The following is a 21,016-nucleotide window of genomic DNA, read 5'->3' on the forward strand; positions in this document are numbered from 1 at the left end:
CATAGCTGCGGTCTGCACGTGCTCGCTGGCTGGACTGGGGAGACCACTGGATCTAGATTTTCCAGCCCGTCGCTCAGCCCGGCACTTGATTGTAGATCTTCCAGGAGAAAATACATGGAAGAAAGAAAAAAAGAAATTTGCTAGGATCAAAAAATCCCAGCAAGGAGCTAGGTCCTGACTAGACCGAAATAAGCTGAATACCTAGAGCAGGGAGGGGGGTTTATAGACTGACCGAGGACAGCCCATGGGCACATCCAGGTGTTTATTGTTCTGCATAATTCTACTCCTGTGGAGGCAATATAACCCAATGGTCAAGATTAAGGAGGCGCTGTGCCCGTCGATGAACGAAATAAAAAACAAATAGTTGTTTTAGAAACTTTTGAGAAAAAATTTTTTTTCTTTGTTTCTGTTATAAAATGTTAGATAAATAGGTTTTCTCCTTCATTGATGAGCACTAATATGTGGCAATGATGGGCATCACATGTGGGCACTGATTGACATTACTGGGCATAGTTGATGGGTCTGCACTGATAATGAGCTGATTATCAGCGCACACCGCCCCTTGTCAGGAGAGCCGCTGGTCGGTATTCCTCTACCCACGCCTTGTCGGTGCAAATGGAGGAAAGCCGATAAACAGCACTTCCTGGTTACCTTGTGATCAGCTGTCATTGGACACAGCTGATCACGTGGTACTGAGCCTACATCATAGGCTCTTTACCTAGATTGGAGATGCTGTATGTCAGACCAACACACCACCCCACTGATTGCCACGCACGGGCGGCTTATCCTGCTGGTTGTCATATGAGGCCCAGTCAGGATAACTGATCCCCGCTGTGGCCATCATTCCACTATAGACCAGGAGGGATGTTATAACAAAACACTTTCAGTTGTATATTTTATCTGTTCAATAAGCACTAACAAAAAATTAATGTTTGATGCTGTTAGGTATTCAGAGCTGTCCTGTTCACTTGCTGTTGTCTCAATGAATGCTCAGTTTTTATATATCGAATATAGGGAAATGTACATATAATTGTAGAGATGTACTGCATTTTTTTTTTTTTTTGTCCTGACATACACTTTAAATGGCTCTTATGAATGAAAGACTGGGATCACAGCAAATCTAGTTATAAGTCTCCTATTGTGTGCAATGTGAAGTTAGAGAAATAATGGGAACATGGTTACTTCGGTCATCTACTTCCAGTAATGAGGCCAGCACTACATGTACAGTATTGTTACAGCTTTAATGTATTGTAAACATTTTACATAAAAAATGCAGTGTCATATTTAACTGTTTTATTTTTATTCAGGGAACAGACAATGGTCACACTTCACCCAACTACGAACTTTCTCTCACCAGAAAACCTATTAATCAAAAAGCCAAAACCTGCTGGGAAGCACCCTTAGAGGACCCCGATTCTAAGCCCCGATGCAAAGGCAAGACCTCCTGGGAAGTTCCTTTAAAGAACCCCAATTCTCAGCGACAGTACTGGAAAGGCAAGTCCTACTGGGAAGAAAGGGAAGTTCCTTTAGAGGACCCCAATTCCCAGCACCAGAATTGGAAAGATATCTATAAATATGGACTTGCAATTCCAGTCCTTATACTAATGATCTACTGTGCAATATATAGCTTGTAATAAACCATTAAATGTGTGTTTCTTATCCGGCCGAATAAAGATTCAGAATGTCTTGTTAAGCAGCTTCAGAGTGATGGGCTACAAAACAAAAAATGTAGAGTCAGTTTTAATGCACTTTTACTATTAAATCCCAATGTATACAATCGTACTAAATTCAAAAAATAAAAGGTATTGGTATTGTATTTTTTGTACATATGGAAATGGTCAGCTTAATTCTCTTTCTAGTATATGTAAACACAATAATTTGAATAAAGTATATGTGCTTTTAACATGTCAATGTTAGTTTTAATATTCTTAAATCTGCAGCTTTCAATAAATAAACCCTGGTGATCCTGCTATCCTGACACTTTGTTATGGGCTGATAATATTCTCTGTCCTTGTCTCTCAGCTGTGTTTCTATGTCGTTGCATGGTCTTCTGATGGAGACTACAAGTGGCCATTGTAACATGTGTTATGCAGTCATGGTCCACTGTTGTCACCATCAGGAAACCTGCAATGAAAAGGCCACCGTGAAGGGAGGGACACAGTCACCCTAAAAAAAATTACAGTGTTCTAGCCTTGCTCTGTTGTACTATAAAACTGTATTATTGCTGACTTTGGCCCTATTGGGGTTTCCCCTTACTTCCTATTCGATTGCCCAAATAGTAATCGGACTAGAAGTGAAGGGCAATCTCTTAGTGATACTTCAGACAGCAGTAAAAACATGGCACACCCTTCCCTATTTTAGCCAAAACAAAAAGTTTTAATATTGACATATGCACCAAATGTAGGTAGTTTTAGCGCCACTTGAAGCTAAAGGCTGCAGCAGATTCTTAAAGAATTACCACCAGTACACAGATTAGGAAACTGGGTGTAGTTAAAACCAGCCCTGAGTTGGTGTAAAGAGGTACGCCAGTGCTCATAGTGGAGCATGTCATGGACGTGACAGCTTTCTGCCCAGCCTTGTTCAGCTGTTGAACAGAAATTCCCTGGTCCAATGCTCAATGTAAACTAAGGGGGCTGGGGATACTGATAATCTTATTACCCAAATATGGCAATTTCCATATTTAAGAAATTACTTGTGTTATTGGGGGTGAACCTGATGGGGGGAATGATCAGAAACTAGGGCCACATCACCTGATGGATGGAACTGAGAGAACAGTTCCCCATCAGGTCTGCTTTACTTTTGATTGACAGTGGGCAGAATCCAAAGCCAATTTCAGCCTGAAGAGCAGCTGAGGGATCCACCAATTGGTGTGCCCTGTCAAAGGCAAGGCAGACCTGATGAACTAGTCTCTTAGTTCTCCATTTGGCTCTGCCACCCTTGTAGGAAAACCCGGGCTATGCGCCTGTCAGTGTGATAAGCGCATTGGCTGGGGAGGGAGTGCGCCTTCATGCCGGTTTCCAACAGATACATGTACCTTGTGCCTGTTGCAGCCTATTGAAGTCTAAAGGAAGCAGTAAACCATCTACGAAATCCCCTCAAATTTTTTTTTATGTTAAAATAGTGGAGCAGAAGCAGCCAGTGCTTTACAGTAACTGTAAACTGACACACATGCAAACAAAGCCAAAATATGTGAATTGTTCACATTTCAGTCAATGATCACTGTAACAAACTGGCTTCTGCTTTGGAAATGAACACTAGCAGCTTGCTGTATACGCTGATTTATAGAATTAAAAGAAAAAAAAATCACAAAAAGCATTATTTCTTTGGATCACGCCCCCCCCTTTTTTTTATAAAGGAAAAACATGGGAGCTCATATAAACATAAAAATTTGCTTACCTTGCTGCAGTAAGGACATTCTCCATATATAATATTAAAGCTCTGTCTGCTTGAGGGCAATGAGTTTAACCACTAAAGAGACAAAAAGAAAAAAAAACACAACTCAAGAGTCAACTTCTAGTAGATTTATTACAAATATTGATCACGCATTTCAGCAATAACGATACCAAATAATATAGCCTAAATCTGCAAGTTTTCAAGGTGTTTTAATGTGCATTGCATGTCGTGACCTGTTATGTTAAAAAGGAGTCATTTTAAAACTAAAAAATAAAACGATCTTACTCATGGGTAAGCATTTTAGGGCATAGGAAGTATCCACAGATCAAATGTGCCAAGGAGCCCCAGAGTTTGAAGATCACCATCGGGCTGTCCGGTGTAAAGCCAGAACTGGCGCACTGGACCTACTCAAATTTTGACATTTGTAGTGTTTTAGGGTCCCATCCAGCCTTGCTGCACTTGTGAAGCAGGTTTAATTGACACGGTTGAAAGGACCAGGAAAACAAGTCCACTGCTGCTTTGCTTTACTCACAAAGCTAAGGCTTTCCATTCCTTCCTTACACCAAATGTCAGCACCTGCTGAGACCATAGCAAGCAAGCTTAATAAAAGGGGCAGAGCCCTGGAACGTATTGCCCCTACTGCACAGAATTTCCTCATCTCTGCAAGGCTTCTCAGTGGCAGCAGACACAACCCGGCCACAATCTTTAAACTTTGTGGCTACTTGTCACGCTGATCTTCGGACAATCCCTGTGCCCTAAGATACTTTGCTTGATGTGAGTGAGATGTGTTTTTTTTCCATTAAAATCACTCCTTTTTAAAATATTCCTGCACCGTTTGCTCCCATCTCAAATGAAATACAAACTTGCTTTCTTATTGCCATCAGAACACTTGTTCCTTTGTATTGCTGACCCAGATATAATAAAAGCTCCTGAAGAAACTTATTTCTCTCATTGTGTGACACGTTTTTTTCCACTCCAGGCATAACCACACTCTATAGTTACTTTATGTAAGTGAAACACACACAATAGTGCCAATTTACAAAAAATAAATAAATGTGTTTTATTGAATCTTAATTGCACATGACATCTAACAGATCAATTTGTAACTGAACATTTTGATAATCTTTTCCGATAAATACCACATTGGTATGGAATGTTTTTTTTCTCCATGTAATGCACATTATATATATATAGATAATATATCCTCCTTGATATTCACCTTGTAGAACCTCATTAAAGAGGAAGTAAAGTCTTGTGTAAGTGTACCTATAGCTAAGCCTATAAGGCTTACCTGTAGGTACTGTAAATATCTCTTAAACGTGCACCGTTTAGGACATATTTACTATATACGCCGCTCATGACATAATCGACGCATGCCCCCTGAAGGAACAGCCACTTGTGCTGTTTTTGTCGGGACTCTGTGCCGTGACCCGCACGGGTGTGACCTCATCACGGCTCTGGCTAATCACAGCGCCGGAGCTTGTGAACCCGAAAGAAACGCCATGGAAGAGGTCAACCGAATCAGCGGTGTGTTGGCGCCACTGCAGGGCTTCATTCTAAGGCGAGTATTTCTTCATGAGATGGTATGCAATGCATACTAGTTCATTATCCCTTTGTCTTACAGGGGTTTTTTTTATTTTTTTTTATTTATTTATTGGGTTTACAACCTCTAATACCAGCAACAGTTTTAAGAACGCAAATCAGTGAAATAATATTAGAAAATTAACTTTTACACACAATACCAATATAACATGCATGCAGTAAATATATGCATTAAAGCGGTAGTAAACCCGCAAATTTTTATTTATTTATTTTTTAACACCTGCAAAGCAAAAGGCATAATGAGCTAGTATGCACCGCATACTAGCTCATTATGAAACACTTACCTTAGAACGAGGCCCCAACATCTGGCCCGATCCACGCCGAGGGAGCTGACATGCTCCCTCTGCGTTTCTTACGGGTATCGCGGCTCTGGCGATGTGAGTGGCCGGAGCCGCGATATCGTCACTCCCGCGCATGCGCGCGGGAGATTTCATTCCGGCCGGCCACTGCCGGATTTTCAGGCCGAGAATCCGCTTGTGCGCATGCGCCGCTGCAGTCAGCGGCGCATACCGAGGGGAATATCTCCTAAACCGTACAGGTTTAGGAGATATTTTTTTTACCTACAGGTAAGCCTTATTATAGGCTTTCCTGTAGGTAAAAGTTAAAAAATTGAGTATACAACCACTTTAACACCTTTGGTAAATTAAATATCTGGTCTCCCACAGTACACAGAACAGGGAAATGTAATAGTTTTAGTACGAACTACTAAATACCATTTCTCAGCAGCAGTATATAGCCGCCTTGTGACGTCTATCAGTTCCTGGTTAAAGCTTGTAAGAGGAGTTTTCATACTGCACTGAGCAGTCTTATCAGGATCATGGACCCCTAACCCTCTGTCTGGACAGTGTTGATCACACGCACTCTAGCAATACACCCCAAACTGAGCATGTGCAGCCTGACCCCAGTAACTGTATTATTCTGACAAGTTTTGGAGTCAGTGGAAGAAGCAGAAGATCTGTGCATACAGGATCAAACAGCCTTTTACACCATGCAGAGGAATAACCCCTTTGCTTCCACAGTGAGTATAACAAGCATGCTTTACTGCATATACAGACTGATTTTACTGTCGTGGGTTTAGTAACACTTTACGCAAAATAATTGACAACACACATGAAGGAAAATAGAGCACATATTCTGCTTTAGTGAAATTATATCACTGCCTTATAAGGAGATCTATCTTGTTAGGTAGTAAAAAAAAAAAATCCCAAACATGGGAACAGACAAAAATAAAACCCCAACAGATGCAATTAACCACTCTCATAAGTGCCACTTATATGCAGCGCCGTCTGTTTAAAGCAATACAAAGCAAAAATGATAAAGATAAACATAAATTAATTATTTGTAATCAAGCAAAATTTAATTTAAGCATAAATAAAAATCCGTGATCTAGTCCATCAACCAAATTGTGCTTAAAAACCAATTATCTTCATGCTCTCCCACACAAGTTCTACTGTCACTGTTAAACTCTGCCTCTTACTGCTAATTTAGACTTCCAAAATGAAAGGTATGTCTAAGCCCTTGTACACATGGTCGGACCATGTTGTCGGATAATCCGACCGTGTGTGGACTCCATCGGACTGTTTCCGTCAGAATATCCGATCGACAAAGTTTTAGAGCTGGGCTATAAAATTTTCCGACAACATGATCCGATCGGACTTTGTCCGATCATTTGTAGAGAATTCCGATCGGACAAAGTGCCACGCATGCTCAGATCAAATTACGAGACCAAAGCTATTGGCTACTAGCCTGAACTGAACGTAGTCCAGTCATAACGAAATTAGGTCATCGTGTTACGAACAATCGATTTTCCGAAAACGTTGTCCGACCGTGTGTATCGGACAAAATCCGGATTTTGTTGTCGGAATGTCCAACTGTGTACAAGGGCTAAAAGTTGCAGAATCCACACCAGAGGGATACTGCAACAACCATGCATTAGGTAGCCGAGAACGTCAGCAGAACTGTCATTCAGTCATCTCCTTGTCTCACCTCATAACAGGTCCAGCAAGGAAAGCACAATTCTCATAGCACTATATGACTGCGTTTAATTCTGCAGTATCCCTCTGATTAAGTGACTCTAGACCTACCTATAATTTGGAGGTCTACATTAGCGGTAAGAGGCCGAGTTTAACAGTGGTGGTGGAACTTGTGTGGGAGAGCATGAAGATAATAATTTCTTTTAACCACAATTTGATTGATGGACTTGATCACAGATTTATACGCGTTTAAATTTTGTTTGATCGCAGACACTTAATTCAGGTTTGTGGCCTCTTACACATAGGGTGGGTTCTGTTGCAGTCCACCTGCTCAGCAGGGAATCTGTCCGCTGATCCCTGCTAAGTAGGCGGATGGCTGGTCCGTGTCCTTTCCACTTATGCAGAGCGGACACAGACTCAATAAGCGGGTGGATGTAAACAGACACCCTGACTGAGATACGGTCCCCCATCTGTTTTAAGCAGACTGGATCAGCTCGTCTGTCAGCGGGTGTCACATGTTCATTGACACCATGTGTTCCATAGAGGAGAATAGAGGATCCAATTGGGTCGATCAGGCTGTCCATGCAAAAGGGCCCTATATCAAATTTTTGCTTTGTATTGCTTTAAAAACGGATGGCACATCAAATAAGTGGTATATGTATTTAGTGCACTGGCATTGGGCAATTTTGAGTGCTGCTGTTCACAAGATACATTTTCACACTAAGGGCAGTTGTTTTAGATTTTTGAGAATGGACAACTCTTCACTTGATCTAAAACAACAATATTTTGGCTGGAGTTGTGCTTTATAGCGGAACTATACACACACCGCCACTCCAATGATGAAGTCCCAGGGCACCCTCCTTGGCTGCTAACATCTTCCACTGCTCTTGCTCTGGGTTCCCAATCTTTAGCCATGTTGATTGGCCGGGTTGCACATGTGGGCGTTCATTTATCTCTGCTGACACCACATACCCAACCCCACTATTTCAGTGCTACAGCTTTGCAAACAGCACCACTCACATTCCTTGCTCAGGTGTAGTTCTGACTAAGCAGGGGGTAGGTCAGACTGCCGAAGAGACGATAGTTTTAAACACAGAGGTACGAACCTTAGAAAACGTTTATCCAATAAGATTACAGTAATTTACCCAAACACTTCATTCTTTAATAATACAGCTATTACTAAAGGTCTAATCATTGCTACCTATGTAACACATATGCTAAGTGGGATTTCCCAGATAAACGACAGCCTTGCATATGATTAGGCATCTTTGTTTAGTAACAATGCAACAATCCAATCAGCAGCATTTCAATTATGTTAGAATTCCTCTTGAACACTGTACTCTGATGAGCATTCATCACTCTCACCAAGCTCTTCCTTCATATGAACAGTGACCACTGTGTCTGGATGATTTTGACATTGTACCACTCAGTGCTCCCCTATTCGCTTATGAGAACAATGATGTTTGAACAGGAGCAGAACATTTAAACTGCAAATATTGTATGCAGAGTGTACATATGCTGCAAGACATTTTACAAAATGCATACACCATTTTCATTTGTTTTTGCCCACAGGTGGTAATGGGAAATAGACAGTAAACCTAACAATCTAGACACAAGCTCTACACCCCAATTGGCATGTAGAAGCATGATAAAGTGTATAAAAGATGCCTTTGCAGGCATTAGAGAAACAAACTTATCAGATATCCAAAAAAAAAAGCCAGCATAATAAGACAAGAGTGCTAACCACTTAGCCACTGTGCTGCCTGGCTTTCTCATGTGATCTGTATGTTTAATGACAGTGGTCACCACTGTTAATGGCTTGTTGGAAACGTTCCACAATCTGCAGATGTTTATAACAGCCCAATCTCAGAGCTAGACTGCGTGCCTTAAGTGCATATTCCCAGAAAGATGCTGATTACACTTGTCAGGATGTGCCAATATGTCACATATCCTGATGAGTATATGCTATGAGCAATAGGAAAGGGGGGTAAGTACATTTTTCTTTTCCTGTTTGGTACATCAAGCTGTGCTTAAGTTGTTCAGTTCAATGATGGTTCCTGGATAGACAGACAATTAATACACGGCATCTTTTCTTTTATGAAGTATCATCACCCTGATTAGTTCCAGCTACAGAGATCTAGTCTAAGCAATACCAAATGCTTACCTCGTATAGACAGGCTTGGTGAAAGGGCTGCCCGCAGTGTGGATCATCACACACCTGGTCTGGAATGGCAGAGTCCAATCTGTACGCATAGCATATTCCACATTCCATACTAAAGTCCTAAAGGAAGAAGAAGAAAGAAATAAAAAAAAAAGCTGTTTAAAGCTGCAATCTGGGCCAAGAAGCCTTTCCCCCTGCAGTGGAGCTGTCCCCACATGGGTTATTGCTCATTTTTGTCTAGGGGGGATATACTTACCCGATCCTCCCCACACAATACTGGTCCCTGTAGCTCCTGCATCCCCATGCTCCAGCAGTCTTGAGTCCTGATGTCATCAAGCTCAGAGCAGGCTTCATAGACACCAGGAACAGTCCACCAATGGATGGTGTTGGAGTGCCATTTTCCAGGGGAGCGGAAGATCAAATATAAGGATTTCTCCTCTCCCCTGAACAAAACTTACCCCTTGGATTGCAGGCACAGCCCCACTGCAATCCATCCCTTTTTTTTGCCTGGAGTTGGGCTTTAATGAAAGGGACACTCAGTGAGGGGGATGAACCAGGAGCTGGCGGGGTACCCAAGAAGAGGACTTGGGCTGCTCTGTGCAAGTATAACATTTTTTTTTTTTTTAAGTTTGACCTTTACAATCACTCTAAATCAGGGGTCTCCAAAGTATGGCCTGCTAGGACATTTTGTCTGGCCCACAACTGCAGTCATCAGACTCACTGCGGGAACGGACTCTGCTCGAGTTGCGGGGCTTGCTCTGCCTTCTGACAGGTATTGAAGGGGTCAAGTCCCGAGACTCGAGAAAGCCAACAAAGCCTGTTATTTCAGTGCAGACCTGCTGCACCTCCCAGCTCCTCCCCCCGCAATTAGATTCAGTGTAATATTTTGCTGTGTAACAGCATGTCTGTGTAGAAGTGGGGTGGAACCCGGGAAGTGCAGTAGGTCTGCTCTAATGCCAGCCCTTCAGAGAAGCAGTAAGGAGGTAATGAACACGCTGATCTACCAGGAAATAGCAGTGATGGGGAAAGGAATGTGCTGGGGACACAAGTATAGAAGGGGGGGGGCAAAACATTGTGGGACACTGAAAGGGGGCTCAAATGTAGGGGGCTCTGATGGGGGACACAAGTGTGTAGGGGGTCTGTGATGGGCAACAAAAGTGTGAAGGGGGGACTCTGATAGGGGACACAAGTGTGGAGGGGGCGCTGATGGGGGACACAAGTGTGGAGGGTTTTAATGGGTGTGGGGAGGTGGCTCTGAGGGGACACAAGCCTGTGGCAGGAGTTCTGATGGGGACATAAATGTGTGGGGGGTGGTTGTGATGGGAACAGAATTGTGCAAGGTGGGTGCTAATGGGGACACAAGCGTGTACAGAAAGTCTTATGAGCATCCAATTGTGTGGAGAGAATCTGCCGGGGACACAAATGGGCAAGGAGGCTCTGACAGGAACACGGAGGTAAGGCCTCATGCACACTTAACGTTTAGCCCTGGTGCACAAGGCTCTGGCATTTAGGTGTGGGTGAAGGATACAGGTTCACCATCCAGCCCCGTTGATGGCAGCCTTTTTTGAACTTCTACTCTATTCCATGGCTGAGGATACATTTATAAAACCTTTTTTTTTGGCCCTCGAATATCTGTAAAATATACAATGTGGCCCTCAGCGTAAAAAGTTTGGAGACCCCTGCTCCAAATGAAAGCCAACCTGTATTTTGTCCATGCTAAGCAAAGAAGCTGTAGTCACATAATGTGTCACTACTAATGGCAATTGCCCTCGCCATATAGGACAGCAGAAAAATCCACAATTCCTTTGTATGTTTTCACTTTCTAAAGGCTCAACAGTCCCATCTCCATGTGATCTCTTTTGGGCCTACTGATTGGCCAATGAGACGCAATGTATGGAGGCAGGGTTCAGAGGGTGGAGAAGGTAAATAAGAGCACCTGTATTGGAGAGTAGAGATGTCAAAATTCTGGAAAAGTTTAAAGCCATGAGAAAAAAAAAAAAAAATGGAAATTCTGGATTTCAGAAAAATCGAAAAACTTTCAGTGTGGAATATCTTTACCAATCAAAAATTGTTTTGTTACACTGGGAAGGTGACATGCAGTGTATATAAAAGTATTATAATTAAAAATAATAGTACAGGTTGTTCAGTAAATAAACTAAACTTGCTTTTTATAATGGATTTTTTTTTTTATTACAAATGAAATAACAAATGGAATATAAGAATGTTAAAGCGGTAGTAAACCCGCACATTTTTTTTTAACCTGCAAAGCAAAAGGCATAATGAGCTAGTATGCACCGCATACTAGCTCATTATGAAATACTTACCTTAGAACGAGGCCCCGACTTCTGGCCCAATCCACGCCGAGGGAGCTGACATGCTCCCTCTGCGTTTCTTCCGGGTATCGCGGCTCCGGCGCTGTGAGTGGCCGGAGCCGCGATATCGTCACTCCCGCGCATGCGCGCGGGAGATTTCATTCCGGCCGGCCGGCCACTGCTGGATTTTCAGGCAGAAAATCCCCTTGTGCGCATGCGCCGCTACAGTCAGCGGCGCATACCGAGGGGAACAGGTAACCAGCCCCCCCCCCCCTCCCCCTCTCATAATGATATAAAAGCTTCCTGCCAATATGCATTTTTAGTCATCGACAATGCTGATCCAGAAGCATACACTGTATTGCTCTATGAAGAGCTTGATCAATGTTATCCCAATTTCCGGGTATCATTTTCTCTATAAATGAAGTCGTCATGTATTTGAAATCAATATTTCTCTTGTTTGAGAGATTAAGAAGTACAGCGTGTTACTTGAATTGTATTCCAGAATTTGCTGGTCTTCAGCTGAGAGAACTTACAATAATGCAAGACTTTACATAAAGGGGTTAATTTACTAAAACTGGAGAGTGCAAAATCTGGTGCTTGTTCAATCAAGCTTTGACAAAAAAAGAAAACATTTGGTCTCTTTCACACAAGCGATCCGATCAGGCCTGCCTGCCAGTTTTTTAGGCAGACCTGTTTGGACCCTGCAGTCTCTTCGATGGAGTGCTGCCATCCGATCTGATCCTGTCTGCCAAAAACAGACGGATGATGGTCCTATTCCCCATCCGTCCAGCAGATCGGATGGCAACAGGTGGTCCGTTTCCATCCACTTGCACCATATAGGAGAGCGGACACGGACCTGTCATCCGCCTGCTCAGCAGGGATCAGCATAGAGATCTCCAGCTGAGCCACTTTACGGAGGCGCATGTGTGATCCGCCTGTGTGATACATCCCAAGAGTCTTCGGGAGGGGTGGAGGGGAACACCATCCTGCCTGAGCTAAGGGCAGATGGATTCCAGGAAGTGCTACATGAATCATCTGCCCTTACTCAAGATGGCCATGGCCAGAGATGCTAGGGGTTGTTTTTCAAAGTGATTTCTCAGCAAAATAAAGCATGGAGAACATAGATGAATGGGGGAGTTTGCTTTGAATATTAACAATGAATTAAATAGCATTTTTGGTGTGTGGTGCTCAGATGCAGTGTAGTTCAGCTTTAACTATTTGCCGACCACCTGCCGCCATTATACATCGGCTGTTTGAAGAGGAATATCATTATAGCAGCAACTAGCTGCCATAACCCTGGTATTCTCTTCTTCAGCGGGCAGTCCGCTTTCAGATAAAAGTGGTCTCCGCAGCGGATTCACCGCAAGATCACTTTCATCGGTGGCGGGAGAGGGGCCTCCCTCCCGCCGCGCTCCGGTTTCCTCCATCGCTTATCGGAGCCATCAGTAGTGGCGAAAGGGAAATCGGATCCTTCTCTGCCTGTGGTATGGTGCTGACTGAGAGGAAGATGGCCCCCGCCCGGCTCCACACCATTGCAGGGCAGAAGCTTCCGCCCATAGCTCCCAAAAGGGACATTTTTTTTCCCAACAACTTTTTTAATTTTTTTATTGCATTTTAGTGTAAATATGAGATCTGAGGTCTTTTGGATCTCATATTTAAGAGGTCCTGTCATGCTTTTTTTCTATTACAAGGTATGTTTAATATCCTTGTAATAGGGATAAAAGTGAGACGATTTAATTGTAAAAATAAAAATTAAATTAAGAAAAATAAAATAAAAATTAACGTGCCCCGTCCCACCGAGCTTGTGTGCATAAGTGAACGCATACGTGAGCAGCGCCCGCATATGAAAACAGTGTTCAAACCACACGTGAGGTATCACCACGATCGTTAGAGCAAGAGCAATAATTCTAGTCCTGTATTCTAGCTCTGTACCTCAAAACATGCAACCTGTATAATTTTTTAAACATCGCCTATGGAGGTTTTTAAGGGTAAAAGTTTGTTGCCATTATACGAGCAGGTGCAAATTTAAAGTGCGACGTGTTGGGTATCAATTTACTCGGCGTAACATTATCTTTCACAATATAAAGAATAATTGGGCTAACTTAACTGCCGTCTTACTTTTTAATTCAAAAAAGTGTATTTTTTCCCCCAAAAAAGTGAGCTTGCAAGACCGCTGCACAAATACGATGTGTGAAAGTATTGCAACAACCGTCATTTTATTTTCTAGGGTGTTAGAAAAAATATATAATGTTTGGGGGTTCTAAGTAATTTTCTATCAAAAAAACATTTTTTTAACTTGTAACCACCAAATCTAAAACGAAGCTCTGTCCTTAAGCGATTAAGGACTAAGAGTGGTTAGGAGGTTAGGGACATTTGAACAAACGCCATTTTCAAATAGTTTTTGGCACCATACTATCAAAAAATTACTTTTTTGTCCATGGTGCAATCTAAAACTTCTATAGATTCCTTGATAAAAGCAACATAAAGCCCCTCTCCTCATGCTGTCTGGAGCTACATTTTCTAATATTGATGTTTTGATATCCGTTCATGTTGCTATATGCTGGTCCAATGAAGATTATTATACTGTATGCATAGCCAGATTTAGTCCACTAAGCACATGTAGAGCCCCTTACACATGGGGCAGGTTCTGTTGGAGTCTGTCTGCTCAGTGGGTATCAATGGACAGCCAAGAATGTTTGCCTTTTGTCTAAGACCCCTTCCATACTGACTGGGCTCCGACGAAGTCTGAGCAAGGAATCTATCCGATGTTGCCCATTGAGAAGGTGGATGGCTGCTCCGTTTGCTCCGCTTATGCAGAGCAGACACAGACAAGCCTGCACTTCTGTATGGGTGGTCGGATGTAAACGGGCCAACCCGTCAGTTTACACCCAACTGCAATCCGATCCGATCCCCCATCCATCTGTTTTTAGCGGACAGGATCAGATCAGTTGTCAGCAGGTGTCAACAGACATGTCCATGGACACCATATAGGAGACTGGAAGGCCCGATCGGTCCGCCTATGTGAAAGGGCTCGAAGGAATAAATAGAACATGGTTTCCGTTTTCTTTATGGGCAAAAAGTGGGATGACATTTAGTGGCAGGTTTACATGACTTTTTAGCCCATCTTTCCCCACCATGACTTGATGGGATGCAAGGCATAGCAGGACAGCATAAAAGATTACTTTTCTATATACAGGAAAACATTTTCTATCCATGCTGATCCTGATATGAAGAAACATGAGAGAAAGAAGAGCTTTTACGTTAGACACAGTGGAATCGAAAACGGTCTTTGCACAAAGCACAGCAGTTTTCTACGCTGGATTCACAATGCAAAAAAAATCATCTAATAACTTGTTGTAATGCTGTATAAAATCCAGGAAGCTTTATTTATAAATTGAATTTAAATCTGCTTGTTGCCGTATGAGGAAAACACAGTGTAATGTACAAAATATGAAATGCTCATGAAACCATAACAGGAGTCAACATTCGTTCTGTACAGCTTTGTTTGGTGCCAATAAAGGGCCAGGAGGTGCAAAATGACTCTTGAATCCTCATATTCCTAATATGTGTATAAGTAAATAATGCAGTTTTGCTGTTTGGAAATTAATCTCCTGGCTGATTCTACAGTTAATTTATTAACCACCTGCTGACCGACCCATAGTAAAAATACATTATTACTTACCTAGTCGTTTCCGGGTTTATTGGAGCTGTCAGTAAGGTCCGCAAGCAATCCGATGCAGCCCTTTGCTGGGCAGAAAGTCAAGTGAGGGCAAGATGGCCCCCACTTGGCTCTATGCCCTTGAAGGACCGGAGTGACCTCTGACGGCACTTCTAGGTCTCCGGCATATAAAATATTTTTTTATTTTCCTTTAACTACATGCCGACCAGCACACAACAATGTACGTTGGCACAATGGCACGGTTGGGCAAATGGGTGTACAGGTACATCTTCTTAAAATCGTGGCATGGTGGGCACGTGCATGCCTGCTGCATACTTCGTGCCTGTGGACTCAATGTCCACTGGGGGCCAGCAATCGTGTCAAAGAGTGGCAGAGCGGGGAGATGCAAAACAAGGCATTTCCCTGTTCTGCCTAGCAACATGACAGATCTACTGCTCCCTGTCATTGGGAACAGTTATCTCTGTCATGTTGTAGGTAGCCCACCCCCCCCCCACAGTTAGAATCACTCCCTAGGGCACACTTAACTCCTTGATCACCCCCTAGTGTTTAACTCCTTCCTTAGCAGTGTCTTTTACACAGTAATCAGTGCATTTTTATAAATGACAATGGTCCCAAAATAGTTTCAAAAGTGTCCACCATAATGTCGCAGTCACGATAAAAATCGCTGATCGCCGCCATTACTAATAAAAAAATGAATAATAAAAATGGCATAAATCTATCCCCTATTTTGTAGACCCTATAACTTTTGCACAAACCAATCAATATACGCTTACTGCGATTTTTTTTTTTTTTTTAACAAAATATGTAGAAGAATATATATCGGCCTAAACTGAGAAACAAATTTGTTTTTTATACATTTTTTGGGGATATTTATTAAGCAAAAAGTAAAAAAATATAGCTTTTTTTCTCAAAATGTTCACTTTTTTTGTTTATAGTGCAAAATAAAAACTGCAGATGTGATCAAATACCACCAAAAGAAAGCTATGTGTGTGGGAAAACCACTCAATTGTAAGTTAAAACGACGCAGTGCCATATCGCAAAAAGTGCTCTGGTCAGGAAGGGGGTAAATCCTTCCGGGGCTGAAGTGGTTCAAAGTAGAAAAAAAATATATCTTTTGCTTTTAAAAGGTAAATGAGAGCTCTGGGGTCTTTTTGACCCCAGATCCCTCAATGAGGAGGACGTCATGCTTATTTCTAAGCATAAGGGACAGTGTAAGAATAAAAAGTAAAATAAATATGACTTTTTTTTTTTAAAAGCGTCCCATCCGTCTGTGCTCATGTGCAAAAACCAACACATAGGTATGTCACACCTGCATATGTAAACATTGTTCAAAACACACATGGGAGGTATTACCACGATCGTTATGAGCGACAGCAATAATTCTAGTGCAAGACCTCATCTGTAACTCTAAACAGGTAACTTGTAAAAAATGTGAAAGCATCGCCTATGGAGATTTTTAAGTACCTTCTGTTGCCATTCTACAAACGTAAAGCATGACACGTTGGGTATCTATCGTATTGATCGGCATATAAAACGCACCTTTTTCCCCTTAAAATCAGGGGGAAATCACGGGTGCGTATTATATGCAGATCCCCCTCCGTTGTGAGCCGTTTCGGCTCTTCTCGGTGGCTTTCGGCCGCCGAGAAGAGCCGATATCTTCCAAGAACGGCCGAAAGCCACCGAGAACTACCGAGCGTCGCCGAGATACACAGGACATCCGGCTCTGTATCTCAGCGGCGCCATTATTAAAAGGAAAAGCTGCAAAAAAAAAAAACCTGACAAGGCTGCAAATGACACTGACAAGAGTGCAATGATGGACAAGGCTGCAGATGGACACTGATAAGGCTGTACTGATGGGCATTTAAATGTAAGTTTTTTTTTTGTTAAACTTCCCTCCTAAACTTGTGGTGCGTGTTATACGCTGATAAATATGGTATTTACTTGGCGTAACATCATCTTTCACATTATACCTAAAAATTGGAGTAACTACAAATATGGTGTGACATAAAATATTGCAATGATCGCTGTTTTATTCTCTAGGGTCTCTGCTAAAAAAAAATAAAAAAAATATGATGTTTAGGGGTTCCAAGTAATTTTCTAGCAAACAATACAAATTTGAACTTGTAAACAAAACGTTCCAGAAAAGGCCTGGTTAGCAAGTGGTAAAACTTGCATATAATATGACAAAGAATATACTCAACTGATTTTCTACAGGCTGTAATGCAAGCCTACAATGACAATGTAGGAGTACATTTTTTTTTATATTCACCGCAATATGTCATCAGTGATATTGGCATATCATTATTAGCAAGTCCGCTACCTACAGTATGCACTGACTTTTCAGGTCTCTTCCACTGGCTCAAAACTTTAATCGCAAACCAGTATTTCCTAAAACCACCGTCCACCAAAATCTGGATGCCCAGATCAAATCTAGTAACGTTTGGGTTATCTTAATCACAAATCTAATTTGCTTACCTAAATCATTTTCACAGTTTTTAAAGACATACATTTTTCATTTGGTGTACCGTTTTAATTTCCTGCTTATGGTTTTATTATTAGCTGTTAAAGGGTCAGTGTATTTTTATTTTATTTTTTAAAAGCAGCCTGCACTTTACAGCTTACAATAAAAGCTTACAATAAATAGATTTTTGTACTCACTGTAAAATGATTTTCTTGCAGGCCACTGAGGGACATATGAAGTCTTTAACCTTTGAGTTAAACGGCCAGCTACAGGAGGATTTGATATTTTTTACGGCAAATTCACACCAGTGCGGACAGCTGCTGGAACGCTTTACCTCTCTGGCAGCTGTCCCTTCCCGAATGCAGTAGGGGGCAGTGTGGTGCACTATTCAGCACATCACACAGCTTCCTTTTTGTTCAAACTTCATTTAAAGTGTACAAAGTGTACACTTCATTCATGGCACTGTACAGCAGAGCAATACATCAGTGCCATGCAGTTCTGTACCGTGCACTGCGATGAAATGTGTGTCTGCAATCTTTCGCAGAACGCTGCAGCATAGTTTTAGGCTGTGTTGCAGTGTTAATGGGACAAACAAGGAAAGCTGCCGTCAATTAGACATATACAGTCCCAGATACATAAACAAATTATCCTAAATAAAATAAAGACCATGCTCTCATAATTCTGATATGTCTATTAATAAATAATTGCACACACTTCCACGTGAATAAAATGTGCCATGTGCATAAATTAGTTCAAAAAATATAACCGTGCTTTGTGATAGAATGATTGTTTTCTCCTTCGTGTATACATACTGCATTTACCAGATGAAAAAGAAGTAAAAAAGCGCTTTTGTTATCGGTAGGTCATGCATCAGGTATCCCACCATAGTTGTTAATGGTCCTCTGTCCCTTTAACCACTTCAATACAGGGCACTTTCACCCCCTTCCTGCCCGGGCCAATTTTCAGCTTTCAGCGCTGTCACATTTTAAATGACAATTGTGTGGTCACGCAGCAGTGTACCCAAATACATTTTTAATAATTTTCTTCACAAAAGAGCTTTCTTTTGGTGGCATTTAATCACTGCTGTTTTTTTTTTTTTTTTTTTTTTTTTTAATACTATTTTTTTTTAGTTTGTCAGTAAATAAGTATTTTTTTCTCCTTCACTGATGTGCGCTGATGAGGCTGCACTGGTGGGCACTGATGGGCTGCACTGATGAGGCGGCCCTTTTATGTATGTGTATTATTAGGATTATTATTATTGTTGTTTTCAGTTTTATTTTTGATTATTATTAATATTATTACTTTTCAACAGTACATTTTTAAGACATTCAATTGTTGATAAAGTATTGTGCGCTGGATATCGTTACTATCCACTCTGGTGGGTGGGGCCGTATGGATGACAGGGCCTGCTAGCCCCTCACCCTCCCACACTTATACTTCCGGGTCATTTTCCCTATTTAATCTTCACACTCAGATGACTAATCAGAATAACCTGAAGAAGGGGTGTGTCCCCGAAACATGTAGTGTCTCCAGTCGGCGATGTGTGACTCTCTTTGCTCCCTTGGCATTGGCAGTTCCTAATTGGCCCCAGCAGCAAGAATTGCCCATAATCTTCGGATTCCCTTGGCTGACTTCCGCCAGGCTGTGACATCACTTCCAGGCTTCATACACAGTGCGAGCGGCCTCTGTATACTGGCCCCAACAGTTCCTGCGCCTGTAGTTTGATTCTCACTTCATCGGACCCCTGGCCTTATGGTCCTGGAGGGGGCCCCGTGTGTTTAGTCCACCGGCTTTGTGCTGGGTTTCCCTAAGCACCTGTGTCACCCATGCGGCTCCAGATACTGTCAGTTTTTTTAATCCAAGTCTCTGCATGACCATCAATTGACTTCTGTATACCTTGTTGAACATTTCATTATTTTTTTACAATAATAAAGTTTTTACTTTGCCTCTGAGGGTCCTATTTATGGCTGCTGATCAGCGCTGTTCACCCCTTTGATTATATCTTCTGTCCTCATGTGTCTATGAGCTTTGGACAGCAGCGGCCACAGCTACATTTAATTTTTCTTTTTGACTTTTCACTTGGCCTCTGGTCTGTGCACCTGATTTTTGTTTTTAGTATGCCACATCTGATGACAGACCCGGTAAAAGTAGAATTACTAGCTTTTAGCATTGTACTAATCATAGATCCAGAGACACCGATATCCCTCAAAACCTGGCCTTTAACAGCCATACCATTAAAGCCAGGGCCCCTGAACCAGGGTGGCAAATTGGTCCTTGGGGCAGAAAATTCTGATGATCTGGTAGAGAACACAGAGTATCTGTTAGGAGACTTACCAGGTTGGCGTACTACATCTTCCTGGGCCAGTCTAGAGCAATGAGGATTACTGGAATACCCTCCATTCTAAAAAGCAGATACGTTTCAGGAGAGGAAAGGTATAGACCAGAGGCTCTCAACCTATGCCCTTCAGAACCCTCTAATGTGGCCCTCGACATTAAACCAGGAAAGTGAATGCCGGGATCGGCAACCCATTGATCATGGCTTGCTGACCCGCCCTCCCAGAGCATCAGAGCGCATTAAGCCGGTGGCCATGGGGAGGGCAGAAGCCGCATAAGCTGATGTTTCCTTTGTAGCAATGGCTCCTGTCCCTGGGGGGGGGGGGGGGAGTGATACCCAGTGCGCTTTGCCTGGGACCTTTTTAGCAGATTGGAGATGGAGCGCAATGCCAGCAGAAGCTGGAAGAGGAAAAGAAGGTCAGTGTATTAAAACACACATACACTGCATTTTTGCGATGGGCATATTAGCATCTATCAAATGGTTAACAACTATTAGGTTGCTATCACATTGATCCACAGATGTGGCGCAGTACACCTGTGGCTTTCCTGGGGGTTGGCTGCACAGAGCCATATAGAGTATTATATACTGCTGGTTTGGTGCCCTTGCAGAAAGTGCACCACACTTGCAAGATATAATAGAAGTCTATGGCTAAGAGCAGCTAAGCGGTCAGTGTGAAACCAGCCTTATAGGGGGCTCAGACAGTAATGGCTCATTTAATTTGTGGTTTGGGGGGCAGTAAAACCCCATAGTTGGGACGTGTCTATAACCACCCACCCCCAACCACTGGTGCTGCATCAGGGTTGCAATTGCAACCCCACCCCCATGCTCCAGGGGGCTCGTGCGACCTCCCTGTCGCATTCTGTTCTAAACTTGGACAGGAGGGTTGGTGAGGGTGACACATACAGGACCTGATCCCCTCCATTTTCCTTTTGCAACCACTGAAAGCCGGCTTCTCCTCCTCTTCCTTCCCCCAGCAATCAGAAACTGCAGGAGGAAAACGTTCATTATGCTATTCAAAATCAAAAATTCGAAATTCTGCACCATTTAATTTTATTGCAGCCCATGACCGGTTACCAAATTACTGTACAGTGCAGATCACA

At 42.4% G+C, this 21,016-nt stretch overlaps 2 protein-coding genes across 6 annotated transcripts in view; one reads left to right on the forward strand and one right to left on the reverse strand.

Moving 5' to 3' along the window:
* VRK2 (VRK serine/threonine kinase 2) overlaps window positions 1-4,331 on the forward strand; it is a 188,848-nt gene extending 184,517 nt beyond the window's left edge. For 4 of the 5 annotated variants that reach the window (XM_077486047.1, XM_077486050.1, XM_077486048.1 and 1 more), the window contains one exon: window positions 1,308-4,331. In XM_077486047.1, the coding sequence (XP_077342173.1) occupies window positions 1,308-1,634 (327 nt within the window). In that variant the 3' untranslated portion in view covers window positions 1,635-4,331. The remainder of the gene's footprint in view (window positions 1-1,307) is intronic. The other variant, XM_077486051.1, reaches the window with a different exon arrangement.
* Window positions 1,223-21,016, reverse strand: part of FANCL (FA complementation group L) — a 188,751-nt gene continuing 168,957 nt past the window's right edge. The window contains exons 12-14 of the mRNA XM_077486052.1: window positions 9,133-9,249; window positions 3,397-3,468; window positions 1,223-1,712 (exon numbers count right to left, since the gene is read on the reverse strand). Coding sequence (XP_077342178.1) covers window positions 1,677-1,712; window positions 3,397-3,468; window positions 9,133-9,249 — 225 coding nt within the window. The 3' untranslated portion in view covers window positions 1,223-1,676. The remainder of the gene's footprint in view (window positions 1,713-3,396; window positions 3,469-9,132; window positions 9,250-21,016) is intronic.

This window comes from Lithobates pipiens, unplaced genomic scaffold (genome assembly GCF_037356315.1).
Source record: "Lithobates pipiens isolate NorthernLeopardFrog02 unplaced genomic scaffold, aLitPip1_a1.2 Scaffold_18, whole genome shotgun sequence".
Lineage (NCBI taxonomy): Eukaryota > Metazoa > Chordata > Amphibia > Anura > Ranidae > Lithobates > Lithobates pipiens.